This window comes from Lygodium microphyllum, chromosome 22, assembly GCF_053477565.2.
Source record: "Lygodium microphyllum isolate KBCC chromosome 22, Lygodium_microphyllum_v1.1.10, whole genome shotgun sequence".
Lineage (NCBI taxonomy): Eukaryota > Viridiplantae > Streptophyta > Polypodiopsida > Schizaeales > Lygodiaceae > Lygodium > Lygodium microphyllum.
The window spans coordinates 42,206,380-42,221,314 of NC_141156.1; the positions used below are offsets into that span (position 1 = coordinate 42,206,380).

Sequence of the window (14,935 nt, forward strand, 5' to 3'; positions counted from 1 at the left end):
ATTACAAAATTCAACTTTAGAGCCTTTCCCATCAACCCTCTTCAGAGAGGTAAGGACATCAAGTCCTTTTTGACTCATATGGCCTAATATCTTACGCCATTACTCGAATTGGCTACAAATTTCAGCAACTGCAAGAAACTTGCCATTCAAGGCTTTACAATGCAAACAATACAAAGTGTCCTTCTTGGTTCCTTTTACAATCAGCATGGAACCCTTTTTCACTTTCCACAAACCACCACCAAACAGTGTGGTGTAGCCATGCAAGTCAAGCTAACCAACAGATAATAAACTCTTTTTAATACCAGGCACATATCTGACATCTTTTAGCACAAGCTCTTGACCATTGTCTAAAGACAAGTGTACTATGCCAATCCCATCAATGCTACAAGCATGGTTATTTCCAAGATACACCTTTTCATGACTGCCTGCATTGAACATAGCAAAACACTCCAAGCAAGGAGTCACATGGAAAGAGGCACAAGAGTCTACAATCCAAGTCTGAGTGACACCATCATCAACTGACAAGAGTGCATCAATCACATCAGCCTTGGTAATTTGCATATCCTGCATGTGACATACAAGGGCATCATAATCAGCTGCGTATAATACATCAGCATCTGTATCTGAAAGCTCCTCTATGACCACACTAGAGGCCACATTGGCCTTTTCTTTGCCTTTGGTTGTCTCCAATGCATCTGTCTTTTCTTCCTTCTTCTTTTTATCTCCTACATTCTTCTTTCTCTCTTGTTCTTTCTTGCAATACCTACAATCAGGTTTCTTGTGACCCTTCCAACCATAGTGATAGCAAGTAATGTCACTCTTGTCCTTTCCTTTGCTCTTGCTCCTATTTTTGTGTCCTGCATTTGCATTTTTCTTTTCAACCTTGCCTCTTACATTGTAAGCTGAGTTGTTACCTTCTCCACTAGACTTACATCTAATTTCTTCATTCAAGATAGAACTCCTCACCCCATCATATGAGAGATTGGGGTTATTGCTGAGTGAAACCACCAAGGTTTCCCACAAGTCCAGCAGTGTCATGATCAAAAAAATCGCCCTCAACTTATCATCAAAGTCCAAATTTGCATCTTTGAGCTGATTTAGAATCCCTGTAAGTGCACTCAAGTGCTCAGCTGCAGGCTTTGACTCATCCAGTAACATATTCACCAACTTACACATTAAATGCACTTGATTAACAGGTGTGGTGATCTCATAAGTAGTTTTTAGCTTCTCCCATATTGCATAACCTGTATCTAAACCCTTAATGTCTGTCAGAATGTCATCAGTGACACCCATCTTTATGTAAGCCACAGCCTTTTTATTCACTTTGGCCCAATCTGCATCAAACATTAGTGTGGGTTTATCTTCTTGCAAAGCATCCTCACAATCCTTTACGAACAAAATGCCTTGCATACGGTCTTTCCAAATGTCAAAGCCATGACCATCAAACCGTGTGATCTCCATCAAACTCTTGATGTCTGAATTGGAAGAAGTTGCAGCCATTTTATCACGAACACGAGTAAATGCACTAATCTGCAAAAGCACAAGCTAAACCAAAAAAATACACTGCTGTTCTTTCTCAACCAGAAGTAAATTTCTGCTGTTTGTACATGAACTACCCACCACATAGGCAAAAATGCAGAAATTTACCAAATTCTATGCAAATCCCCAAAGTTTCAAGTCCAAAATTGCATAAACGTCAACCAATCTGACCCAGCTAAGAAAAACTTCCCCAATACATGAAAAGCCCCAAATTTCTAGGATCCAATGTCAGGAAATTTTGCTCAAAGAGGTAAAATTTTGACTAATTTGGCAAAATCCCCAAATTAATTTGGGTCACTGCTCGCAATGTCTGCAATTTCTGACTCGAAAGTCACTGACAGGCCTAGATGAGATCAAATATGGGAAAATCCCCAAATTTTACGCTCGATTTTGCACAGAATTGAGACCTGTGCCTCCGGTATGTGAACTCCCACCAAGGAGAAGGAATTCAAGAAAGGATTTGAAAGAAAAATGGTTAGGATTTATGGAATGATGGCTGCGGGGGGAGGGGGGGGTCCGTTGACCCTGCCCCGTCATATGTGACACTTGCTTCCCGGCGCCACCTCCTGCTTGCGCCCGTCACGAGTCGCGTCGCCCACTACCCGCAGAGGTCGTTGCTTATTGCCTGCTTCCTAAAGGTCACCTGCCTATCACCCGCTTGCAGAAAGTCGCCTGCTGGTCCACAACACGAATGCTCAGTTGCCCACCTACTGGTTTATGACATGAATGCTCAGTCTCCCTCCTACTGGTCATGTTTGACTGGTAAGACGTTGGGAAGCGTACACAAAATCTACAACTATGATACCAGTTGTTGGACCAAGAGGGGCACAACTAAGAGAGATGGAGATTGAGCAGGAGTGAGCGTGAGAGTGTGACGGTTGAAGAGAGTGTGACCAGAGTGAAAGTACGAGTCGATTAGAGTGTACCAACAAAATGTGTTGGTACACAAAGAATAAAATGTATTTATACTTAGGGCACGTAAAGGTTGCATTCACATGTACAATGTGCGTGTACTATACACGGAGATTACCGGGCCTTTATCCCAACACTTGTAATACCTTGTTTGGAGTGTCTAGAATATGTAGTGTGAGAAAAAGCTTTATTCACCCTACCCATATGTGTCTATGAAGAAGTTCTTACTTTGTACTTGTATTTTGATTTGTCCTACTCCATAGCATCCTCTTTGCTTTGACTGCATCATCCTCTAAGCCACCCACTTGCAACCTAGCTAGCTTTCCTCCTCTTTCCAAAGTGCTGCCAATGAAGCTCCAACAACCATCTCTCTCTCCAAGAGTCTCTCTCTCCATCTCTTGGCCTCCTCTTAGCCCTCAATTGAAAGGGCCTAACCCCTCAAATCTTGGTAATGACCTCTTTAAGACTCTTATCATTATAGGTGAATAGAAGCTCTGATACTAGTAGTGGCTCCCTTGATTCCCAAAAGAACCAACTACAATGATACATGATCCAATAAACTAGTCCCAAGAAAAATGTTAACTAATCCTCCTTTATTGGAGGCCTAATCATTCACATAAAATCTTTCAATGTGGGAGAATATTCTAGTCCCAACTACCATGTCTCTCTTGGAGAATTGAAGGGATCCAACTAATCTACCAAACTCTACCATAAACCAAGGGTCTTGTCCCTAAAGACAAGGTCTTCCCTTGCTGCTTGCTCTCCTCCTTTGATAATGCTGGTGATTTTTTCCCTTCTATCCTCCAAATTCTCTACCATATAAAAGTCCCCACAAAAAAAACCCTACTTGAATCTTTGAGGTGCCCACACTGTGAGCCCACAAATGAAACTCCTCCCTAGCAACAACTTCCCACTACATTGTGATATCCTCTCTTCTAAGAGATGGTGCTCCTACACCATAAGGAACTCAATTGACCCTTCAACCAATGCTCTATGAAGATCGTATCTCATGAGACTCCGTCCTTGGCAAAGTAATCATCCCCCAAGATCTCAAATGCTCCATGATGGATCACCATGGGGAGCATCTACTCTCTTAGACTGACATGGCTCCATGGCTTCATGGCTGATGCTTTTCTCTTCTTCCATTTGGTAAAAATTCATCCTATCTCCTCTCTACCATCTCTCTAGCCTCATGAACAGAAGGAAAGTCAACAAAGTCTAGGAAGTCTTCTAAAGCTATTTCCATCTCCTCCTCATTCCCTCCCTCACTCTACTAAGTAGTTGGGATTTGTAAACCAAATAATCCTCCTCTCTCCTCAAAAGGAATGCCTTTCCCCTTGTTGTGGTTTAGGGATGTCATAAGGACATGTATTTTTGAAACCTCACTTAACATGTGGATTAATTTTTAATCACATGGTTAATTAAATGTTGCACATGTGAGGTGTAATTGGGGTTAGAGTAAATCTACAAGCCCAAGACCCAAGGATTCTGCCAGTGCACTCATATGCTAAGGTCATCACCCAATTGAATGATTCTTAGGATTTGGATTGGGAGGATTTGTTGGAATCTGCCAATACTTTGTTGAGCGAGTATGTGGAGCATAATCACCATAATCTTCCGAGCTGTGATGAGGAGGATGTATCGGATGCTCATGTGGACACAAAGTGTTGCATTCTTTTTTTGCATTTTACAAGAGAGCTGTTATTCTCTTTTCATGGCCAGGATTCTCATGCTCTCCTAGATCTATCAATTTTTGCGCTCTACTTTGTAGGAGGATTGTGTGGAAGAGGGTTTTGTGTCTCCAAGAGGTTTTTATGAAGTCATATTCAAATCGGCTAAAAATACATATGGTCTTTTGGGAAAGCTACCTCTTTTTTTTTTAATCAACAATTGGTTCATGTCATGCCATGGTGGATCATGGCTGATTTTCAGTGTCTTCTTCAACAGGAATGTCCATTCTAGGAAAAGGCTTAAGGATTTGGAGTGGTTTACTGGCCTTTATTTAAGGATGTGATGGCTGCCATTGGCACTATTCTGGTGCCTCCACACATGTGGTCAGCAAACGGAAATCATTTGGGCATGTTATGGCATATTACATGCAAAAGACGGAATTGGTTACTCTTGAATTGTTCTGTTATGCATTCCTTGATGTTTAGACTCAAATGGGGTACATTTCTAGGTTATTGTTTCTCCTATGGGAAGTGGGGCCATTTCTTGGGCTGAGCACCCAAGAAAAATGGATGCCAAGGTTGATCTCAATGTTGACATGGACATGATGGTTGATGGGTCTAGCGCTGATGAGCACCCTATACAAAGAGATTTGGCTAAAGCCCAACAGCCCATGCCTCCTCCCAAGTTGGTTTGGATTGATGTTCATATCAGAAAAGGAAAAATCTTGATGTTGAGCCACTATCTAGCACATCGGCAGGATCTCAGCCTTGAGATTGCATGCTGACTGCTCTCGAGGACCACCAGCCCGTCTTACATTGGGACCATCATTATCCACAATTAGTATTGCTAGCAAATTTTCTAGATGATGGCATGCTCAAAGAAGTGGCAGCTAAGGTTAAATCGAGGCAAGATCAACATCGGATCTAAGATTTGTTTGGTTTATGAACAAAGATCGCCACTTAGAACGTCCGTGAACAGCATGATATGTGGCATGTTTTGCATGAAAATGCATGGGACGTGTTATGTGTTGTGGAGCACAAGAGCCAGAAAGTAATAGGCAGGATTGTTCAATGCCATGGATACAAGTTATTTTAATTTGGGGCATTCAATGCCACACTCTTGATGTTCAAATGATTGTTCATGAAAGATTTCATTTTGTTCCAATCAAAAATGATGTGTGTGGCCAATTCATGGTGATTGAAATTGTGCTTGAAGGCAAGCTCTTATGGCTGGCGGAAGTCTATGCACTTAATGATGTCTTGTATTGCCTTGCTTTATGTGAATGGCTTAGAGATAGTCTCTCCCTTGGTAGAGCAGGCTTGTTGATGGGTGATTTAAATATGTGTAGACATGTCACGGTCTACTTCTCTGTACTCTGTAATGGATGCACTAGAAGGCCATGACTAGGATGACTTTACATTGATGGTCCTTACAGAATTTTTGCAGCAACATGTTCTATTGGATCACTTGCTATTTGTGATGCTCACAATTTAATTCCTCCTCTTTGATTTGATCCATGAGGTCATCAACGATTACATGGTATGGTTACTTGATAGTTTTTACTTGATTTTCCATGTACAAGGAGTGCATTGTCTTACCAAACAATTAGAATTTGGAAATATGCAACGGGTTGCTAGGCAATATGGAATTCATCATGCCTTGCTTCACAGGCAACGGATTCTCAGAAAAGACTTGCAGGATAACTCCTACTGGTCACATAACTTTTATCTTGGGCTGCATGCATCCTTTGCATGGGAGAATATGGTGGCATTGTAGAATGACGATAGTAATCAAATGGTTACAAATTCTTCAACTATCATGCATCTATATAGGCAATCCTTTATGGATCTTGGTTCACGACAACCCCATTCCAATCAAATTGGCCATGCTTGTATGGTATTCGTTGATCTGAGATTTGGTATTCCCTAACATTCATATTGTTTTGGAGGCTGATATTCATGAGGATGAGGTCATGAATGTCTTGTTGCATCTGCCCAAGGATAAAAGCCCTAGCTGGGGTAGTCTCATAAAGGAATTCTTTGAGACTTATGCTACTCACTTGGCTAAGCCTTTGATACTATGTGCCAAGAGGCTCAGGCCACTTGAATTATGCATGCATCTTGGAAGGAGGGCATGATTAAGTTGATCCCCAAGTTTTCTTCCCATTCAATGCTCAAGCATTGGAGATTGATCTCATTCATGGAAAGCATGTACAAGATCTTCTCCAAGGTATTGACTAATTTCCTTCATGAGAATTTTCCTACCAATGTGTATCGGAATCAGTATGGTTTTAAGGAAATCTTGCATAAGATTTTGAACGTACAGATGAGTATTGACTATGCGCAACACTCAAATCAGGAGGTTTTTCTTATATAGTTAGACTTAGAGAAGACCTTTGGGGACTCCAGTACAGCCTCCATAGCTCCCACAGCTGGTGCTATGCCATATCTGCGGTCTCGTACTCCACCAGGTTGTCAATGAGATTAATCAAGTCAAGTAGATCCACTCCTCCAATAGTGCCAGTCCTTGCTGCGTCTGACTCCTGTGTTGCGTCCTCGCTTGGTCCCATACTTGGGGTTCTCGATCACCCGACTACGTTGGAGGGTTTAGTCCTGTGGCTTATGGCAATTTCCTCAGGTGTTTTGCTATCTCTTTAGTTTTTGTAACTCTTGTACTTTTACAACAATTCATATAATTACTCTTTACCCGGGCTCCTCAACCTTGAAGCATTGACAACCAATCTTGTTAATGGGCTCTATGTATAAGATCTTTACCAAAGTCCCAGATAACTAATTGCATGAATACCCAGTATGGATTTATAAAAGGGCACAATATTTTGCATAACCATCTTGAATGTCCAACTCGGAATATGCTCGATACACAAAGCGGGAAATCGTGCTCCTTCAATTGGACCTAGAAAAAGCCTTTGATCATTTGGAATGGTCTTTCTTGGGTCAGTTGATGCAAGGCATGGGTTTCGGTCTAAGAATGTTTGCACTTATCAATACTATTAGCATAGATTCCTCATCAAGAGTTCTGCTCGATGGTGGTGTCACAACACCCTTCCTCCTTTGTCAATCGGTTAGGCAGGATTGCCTGATGTCCTTTGTTCTTTGCCTTGTCCACTCACCCCATTCTGACGATGCTATCTCGTCTAGCACCCTATGGTGAGGTGGTCGGACTCTCTCTCCCTTCCTAGAAACCGTTGGTGGGTTAGGCCTTGGCAGATGACACCTTCATGTTTCTTAAGGTTGATCCCAATAACATACAAGAGCAATGGCTACATGGCACTTATTCGCCCTTGGCTCGAGACTACATATTAATGCATCTAAGTCGGCCCTTATCAATTGCAGTGAGAATGATCTCCAGACCTTGGCCTGGCAAGGCAAGGTGGTGATTAAAGGCTTTGTTTTTAGGCACTTGGGCTATCCTTTGGGAGTGCAAGTTTTGCCCAAAGCACTAATAAGTGGGATCTCCTCGGGGATTATGGATAAGTTTGTGTATTGGAAATCACTAGCTTGGCCTTTCCCCACAAGATTAAAGATAGCACAAACAATCACCTACCTATCAGTGGAGCTATTATGTCCTTCAGATCAGCTCAATGCTACTTTCATGTCTCGTGAGGCTATCACAATTTGTGGAATGCCATCTCCACCTCTTTATGTGCCATGCAACCTCTCCCTTCTTTGGACCAAGAGGCCCCTTGGCAAGATTGGTTGATTAATGGTAGGCTCCTTTAGGGTCATGCTTCCACGAATCAAATATATCATTTGCTTATTCATGATAAGGACTAGAAAGTCAATACCATCCGGAGTATCCAGAAAGGCCAAGCATGGTGGAAATCTATGGTGATGATAGGCTCGCTTAACAAAATGCCTTTCCGATCCAATGTTTTCATTTGGTGAATGTTGATGGGTGCACTTCTCCTTGCCTCGACACTCTCCAAGCAAAGGATTTCCAATGGTTTCTGCTTTTTTGTCAGATGTCGGTTAAAACCCCCCGCCATCAATTCCTTACTTGCCCAGTCACGAGGAAGGTTTGGTCACTACTATCATCCATTTGGTTACAAGTGGTTTGGGCTATCGATGCTTCCAAAGGATTACGTCTTTGGATCTCCCAAGTTTGTGGACCCTGTGCAAGTGGATATGAAAGTGCTCTTTCCTTTCGTGATTGTTGGGGTTGTTGGTATATATGAACCATGAGGAATGCATTCATCTTTGATGCTTCATGGGGCATGCAGAGTCATATAGCCTACTTGAAAGGGCCTCTTCATTGGCAACTAGTCTTGATTGAGTTAACAGATATTCTCCCTAGACAAGATCTGCCTGCTTGGCACACTACTGTTTTTTCTACTCCCCTTGAGTCATTCTGCTTCCTTTATACCTTCACTGTGATGCCTCTGATTTTACGCACAATGGCCTAGAGCCATTGTGTATCTTCTAATCTTGTGCTTTTTTATCATAATTAATAGAATTACCTTTTAAGGAAAAGAGCCAGCCTATTGCTCCCTTTGCACAGTTTCTGGATAGGCTCCCTTTGTGTTTCATTCCCTCCTTTTTGAGTCATGCAATTTTCAGTAGTTGCATGGGACAGCTTCTCAACAGGTTGTTACTTGACTTTCCATGTGTGGGCATTGCCTCTTTTGACCGGTTGAGACCAATGTGCAGAGGGTTGCCAGGCAATATGGGATTCACCGTGCTTCTCTTTGCAGGCAGCGTATGCATGCTAGAGAGGAATTGCTGGCCTTGGTTCATTCTTTGTTGTTCTTATCAACAATCCAAGCTAAAAGCCTTGATTGAGAGTCTGCAAGATAATTCTTACCAGTCTAATAAATTCTTTTGGGTTTGGCATGCATCCCCTACTCAGAAAAACATGGTGAGATTGCAGAATGCTAATGGTGAGATAGTTAAAGACCCTCACTCTATTGTTCATAGGTGTAGGCAATATTTTCAAGATCTCCTTGGTTTGAGACAGGCACATTCTAATCAGACCACTCCCCATTCTCATTTGGCATTTTATCCTTTGACTAAGGGACAGACGGCTCTAAAATCCTATTTTAATATGATAATACTAGGGGTAGTTGTTACAAATATTACTCCATTTATACACATGCCTAAGGTCGTTTTAGTACCTTAAAGTAGAAAACTGTCCTTTAATTGATGGATCTGGCATTTCCAATCTGAATTGATTTTCCACATGAAGTCATGTTTATATTATTGTTTCAGCTATATGATAGCTGAAAAATCACAGTCAGAATATCACAAGTAGCAGCAACAAATGTTAGAGATTTTGTATTTCACATGAGGTGGAAAGAAACTGCCGATGCTATTGGGGCTCAATTGTTTACTTATTGGCTTCCCGATATGATACATGTTATGTTACTATCTGAGTGTTTATTATCGTATAGTTGAGACAATCATAGTTAGAATATTATATATAGCAGCAACCAATGTTAGAGATGCTGTTTTTCAGGTGAGGTGGAAAGAAACTGCTGATGCTATTGGAGCTCAACGGGACTTATTAATAGGTGATGTATTCTTATGTGCGGCCTGCATTTCTTACTACGGAGCATTTTCAGGGCCATACCGCAGCACATTAGTAGCAAGCTGGGTCAGCAAATTTCAGGTCTGTACATATACCTTACAAGTCCCCAATTAAGAAAAGGCTGATTGAATCTCTAGTTATGTCAGTTTTTTATTTGCCCAAATTATAAAGTGCACATACTGAATCAAAATGAAGGCATTCCGAGTACGCCAAATATGCCACAAGGCTGTCCATCTAAGGAAATGGAAAAGGCAGGAATAATTTGAACTCAAAGAGGTCATGGAGGTCATCTTCCCCAAGATCCACGAATGAGCTGATATCCGGTGTTGAGTCAACAAGGACTAGACGCGGAAAATAAAACTCCAAATCTGTCTTGCAACAGGGCAGGAGACAAAAAGATGAAGCACTATCTCATCACATGTAGTACAGAATATACATCGCCCCCAACAGAGATCTTACGAGCACACAGCACATTCCCAATGGGAAGAGCCCCAATAAGTAGCCTCCACATAAACACTTTTCCCTGATACGGAACCTTAGATTTCCAGAGCTAGATGAATTTGTCCTGCCACTTCTTTTTGCTTTCCCGAATATGCCATACTTTATTTTCCTTATCTGTGACCCATCTCTTGGCCACTACCATCTAATGATATATCTAGTTGGCTGACCTTTTCTCGAAATCATCAAGAATCGCAAACATCCAATCATGCCAGGGAGACAAAAGCTGTAATACAGGAAAAGGATAGTAACTCATAATTATGTCCTGTATGGCCATCCGAATAGCATGATATCCTCTAGGCACCCGAAAGTGCTGACGAATACGCCAAAAGGAATAAAGACGGGCTTACCCAGGAATGACACCATCCTGGACTGTCTGTAACCCCAAATGAGCCATCCAGTTAAACTTATCTCTCTACAGATATTTATCAAGCCAATCCAACAACCTGGAGGAGGCCAATACCTCACCTAGCAAGGAATTCTCCTCCTTGCGAAAGTCCGGGGGCGCCAAACCGCAAAACGTAACATCGTCTGCCAAGATGTGATCATATAGGAAAGGAGGAAAGTCTGGGAGACCTTAATAGATCTTGTGGAGTTAAGCACATGCCACCAAGAAGCATGAATAACCGTGCTACCATGAGAAATGCCAATCTTTTCTATAAAAAAATTTGCTATATCTGTCCAAGGATGAGTCTATATACAAAGTGCCTGCAAAAGAGCTAACCTCAAAGCAGCCATATGAAAATTAGCATCCAAAAGGGTTGCTCCCTCCATCCTTTTAGGAGTAGTCACGTGTTGCCATGAAATCCACACCTGACCCAACCAATTTCCTTTCTTCTTCCATAAAATGAATTGGATAGGTTGAACCAATTCCAATAGGGATTTCTTAGTCCAAGGAAGCAATTGAGCAACTTTAAGTCTCACATGGAGAGGCCAGCCTTGAGACTTCCAATACATAAACCGATCATGAATATAGGATGCCATCCAATCCAACAAGGCATTAGGAGCTACCTCCACACCGATAGGATAACCCAAGTGTCTGGTTATATTCCCCCTAGGAATCACAATACCATTCCAACCCAAAGCCTGCAAATCATTTTCCGTACAAGAGAGCAGAGTGGATTTCTGAGCATTAATATGAAGTCCCGAAGCCATAGCAAAAAGTTTCCACATGACCATTGCCTGATTAACATTGGAGCGATCCACCTTAAGAAACATAAAGGAATCATCTGCCAAAGATTGACCCACAAGTTAGGCCCCACTGGGAAGAGACAAACCAATGATCTTACCTTGATTGGCCAACTTATCCAACAAAGAACGCATCAGGTGATTAACTAATGCAAACAACAAGGGATTGAGAGGAAAGCCTTGCTGGAGAGAGCGAAATAAGGTAATTTCATCAGGGATCCCTCCATTAAGTGCAATACAGGCCACTGCCCCCTGACCAATAGTATCTACAAGAGAAACCATACGTGGCCCAAAACCCATGGTGAACATTAGTTGCCTCAAAAAAGACAAGCTTACATGATCAAATGCCTTTTCAATTTCAAGCTGAAGCATGACCACCTGCTGGCCTGAAGCTTTTGCAAAGTCAGTCCCCAGTTGAACATTCAAAATGACCACCCTCTTTGAGGAGGAAGACTGGTTTCACCAGAGTTGCATATCGCAATACCCCCAGCATAAAAAACTTGTAGGCCTTGAGGCCTTCCCCAGCCCTTAGGTAGACCGTAATAAAGACTTCAGCATCAAGATAAAGGTTTGGGAGCTCATTGGGGGTCTCAGGGGATGGCATAACTGGAAGGTGTTGTAAGCTAATCTTCAGCAGAGTGAGCCCTTCAATCTATGCTATCCTAGTGGATACTTTGTCCTCTTATCATCCGCTTGCTGTGCAGGCAGCAGGAGCCATTGGAGCAGCCCCACGAAGACCCCTGCCAGCAACAGGAGCTCCAACAGCAGTTTCTTCACACTTGGAGCCTGACAGCAGAGAAGCATGCATACATCTTGATATAATTCTTCAGCTCCAGCTACACTGTGTAGCCCTTGAACTGCTTTGGCCTTGAGTAGTATAGTCAGACATACTTTATATGCCAAAAATAAATAAATAGATAAATAAAAGGACTGGTCAAGAACAATGTCCAGAAGATTGAATGGCCATATTCAAGCAACAAAATCTAAAATGGCTGCTTGCACAATGTTGACTTAGAGAAGTGAATTGCTGTCCTAAAGTCCACACAAAAAACCTTAATGATGTAGAGTACTCTAGTCCTAAGAGCATAGTAGGTGAAATTGTATATCCTTGTACATAATTATCTTTTCATGAGCTCTGTCTACCCTCGAAAGACCACATCAAGAACACTTGACTTTTGCAGATTGGTATATCTAAAGCTTCCTTTCTTACTTTTGTATTGCACAGAATGTGAAAGGAAAATAGAATTCACAAAAATAAATTCCAACCAAAATATTAAGCACATCAATTCACACTGGGTTGAAAGAATGTTTTCATTCTTTATCTGCAGGAGGAAGGCATCCCCGTCTCCAACAATTGTTCACTCAGAGGCATCCTGTCTACTGCAGTTGAGGTCCGAGAGTGGAGCATATGGGGTCTTCCAACTGATGATGTCTCAGTGGACAATGGGATTCTGGTAACTAGAGGAAAAAGGTGGCCATTGATGATAGATCCTCAAGGACAGGCTAACAATTGGATAAAAGCCATGGAAGCCAAGAATGGATTGCGAGTTGTGAAGCTGACTGATGCAAATCTTCTGCGAACTATTGAAAGCAGCATACGAATTGGTAATCCTGTATTGTTAGAGGATATTGGAGACAGTCTGGACCCAGCTTTGGAGCCAGTGTTGCAAAAGCAGGTAAGAGCTGTTTGCTTGTGCATTTCAAAAGATAGTCAGAACCACAGCAACTATTATGAGCTAATAGTTCTCAATGTTTAGGGTTCTCTAAGTGTTTTGTAGCTCCAGGATGTATACATTTATCATTCTTGTTATGAGAATTTGAATAAAACAGACCTTAGAAACTTTGCAAACTCCACATGTCTGTTTCTTGAGCTTCCAACCCAGATAATACAAAAACAGTAGATGAAGCTCAGTTCTTCTTTGCTTGTATGTTTGATATTTTCAGTTGTCTCAATGTACAATGTAGATAGGTAAGTCGAAATGAGTTATCAATGAGGAAATTGGTAATAGATGGAGCTCTCTGCAGGTTTTCCAAAAGAATGGACGGTTTCTGATAAGACTAGGGGATACTGACGTTGATTATGATTCAAACTTTAGACTATACATGACAACCAAACTATCAAATCCTCACTACATGCCTGATGTCTGCATTAAAGTTACCCTGGTCAATTTTACTGTTACTATGAAAGGCTTGGAAGATCAACTTCTTGGAGATGTGGTAAGGAAGGAACGAGCCGATTTGGAAGAGCAGAATGATCGTCTTGTAGTGAGCATCAGTAGTGACAAAAAGCAGCTGAAAGACTTGGAAGATAAGATTCTTAAGTTATTAAAGGAAAGTCAAGGGAACATTTTAGATGATGAGGTCCTGATTAACACACTGAATAACTCAAAATTGACATCATCTGTCATTCAAGGGCGCGTAAAGCAAGCTGAAATCACAGAAAAGGAAATAACTGCAGCAAGAGAACAGTATCGTATAGTAGCCAACCGTGGCTCTATTCTCTATTTTGTGATATCAGATCTAGCTCTTATTGATTCAATGTATCAGTATTCGCTTACTTTCTTTTGCCAACTTTTTAACCACTGCATTGATGCAAGTGAGAAGTCTGAAGAGCTTGATGCAAGGCTGATAATATTGATAAGCTTTATCACTGAATTTCTCTACCTAAGTGTGAGTCGAGGACTGTTTGAGGAACACAAGGTTACATTCTCACTACTCATTTGCATTTCCATAATGAGAGCAGCAGGAAAGATCAGGGAAGTTGAGTGGAACTTTTTACTGCGTGGTGCCACGGGGACAGGGACTCAGCAAGATAGGCTGCCCAATCCTGCGCCAAAATGCATTCCAGACACAGTTTGGCACAACGTGTGCACACTTGACGAGATCTCCAAGGATACCTTCACAGGATTGACAAAAGACATTATTGCTAGTTTGAAAGAATGGAAACCATTTTTCGAGATTCCGGAACCTCATAATTCCCCACTACCAAATCAGTGGGACAATAAGCTTGAACCCTTTCAAAGATTAGTGTTGCTAAAATGTTTAAGGGAAGAGAAATTTGTTTATGCTAGTGAGGTTTTCATAAAGGAAAACCTTGGAAATCAGTTCGTTGGAAGTATTCCTTTGCAGCTTGAAGAGGTGTTCAAGGATACTTCCAATACAACCCCCATCATTTTTATACTTTCTACTGGAGCAGATCCAACAGGCATACTTCAAAGGTTTGCTGAGAGAGTAGACAGAAAACCAGGGGAAAGGCTGCATATTATTTCTCTAGGCCAGGGCCAAGGACCCATTGCCGAAATGCTAGTTTCCAAGTCTAGAAAAACGGGTGATTGGGTATGCCTGCAGAATTGCCACTTAGCCAGCTCCTGGATGCAAACCATGGAAAGAATAATTGAGAGGTTTTTGCCAGAAGCTGCTGACATCCATCCAGAGTTCCGTTTATGGCTTACATCCTTCCCTTGCAAGGAATTCCCTGTTCCAGTACTCCAGGTACTAAACTTATGGATCCGGAGTTTTTAATCAGCTGAAATCATTTCTGTTTACTAGTCAATTGGCGTTTAAAATAGTTCTGGCTAAACCT

The 14,935-nt window shown here is 41.7% G+C and overlaps 1 protein-coding gene and 1 pseudogene across 5 annotated transcripts in view; one reads left to right on the forward strand and one right to left on the reverse strand.

The window, feature by feature from the left end:
* LOC148017077 (uncharacterized) overlaps nucleotides 1-14,935 on the forward strand; it is a 242,764-nt gene that overhangs the window by 224,062 nt on the left and 3,767 nt on the right. For all 5 annotated transcript variants that reach the window (XM_087662400.1, XM_087662402.1, XM_087662401.1 and 2 more), the window contains 3 exons: nucleotides 9,595-9,747; nucleotides 12,681-13,028; nucleotides 13,378-14,844. In XM_087662400.1, the coding sequence (XP_087518526.1) occupies nucleotides 9,595-9,747; nucleotides 12,681-13,028; nucleotides 13,378-14,844 (1,968 nt within the window). The remainder of the gene's footprint in view (nucleotides 1-9,594; nucleotides 9,748-12,680; nucleotides 13,029-13,377; nucleotides 14,845-14,935) is intronic.
* Nucleotides 363-2,292, reverse strand: LOC148017078 (uncharacterized; annotated as a pseudogene).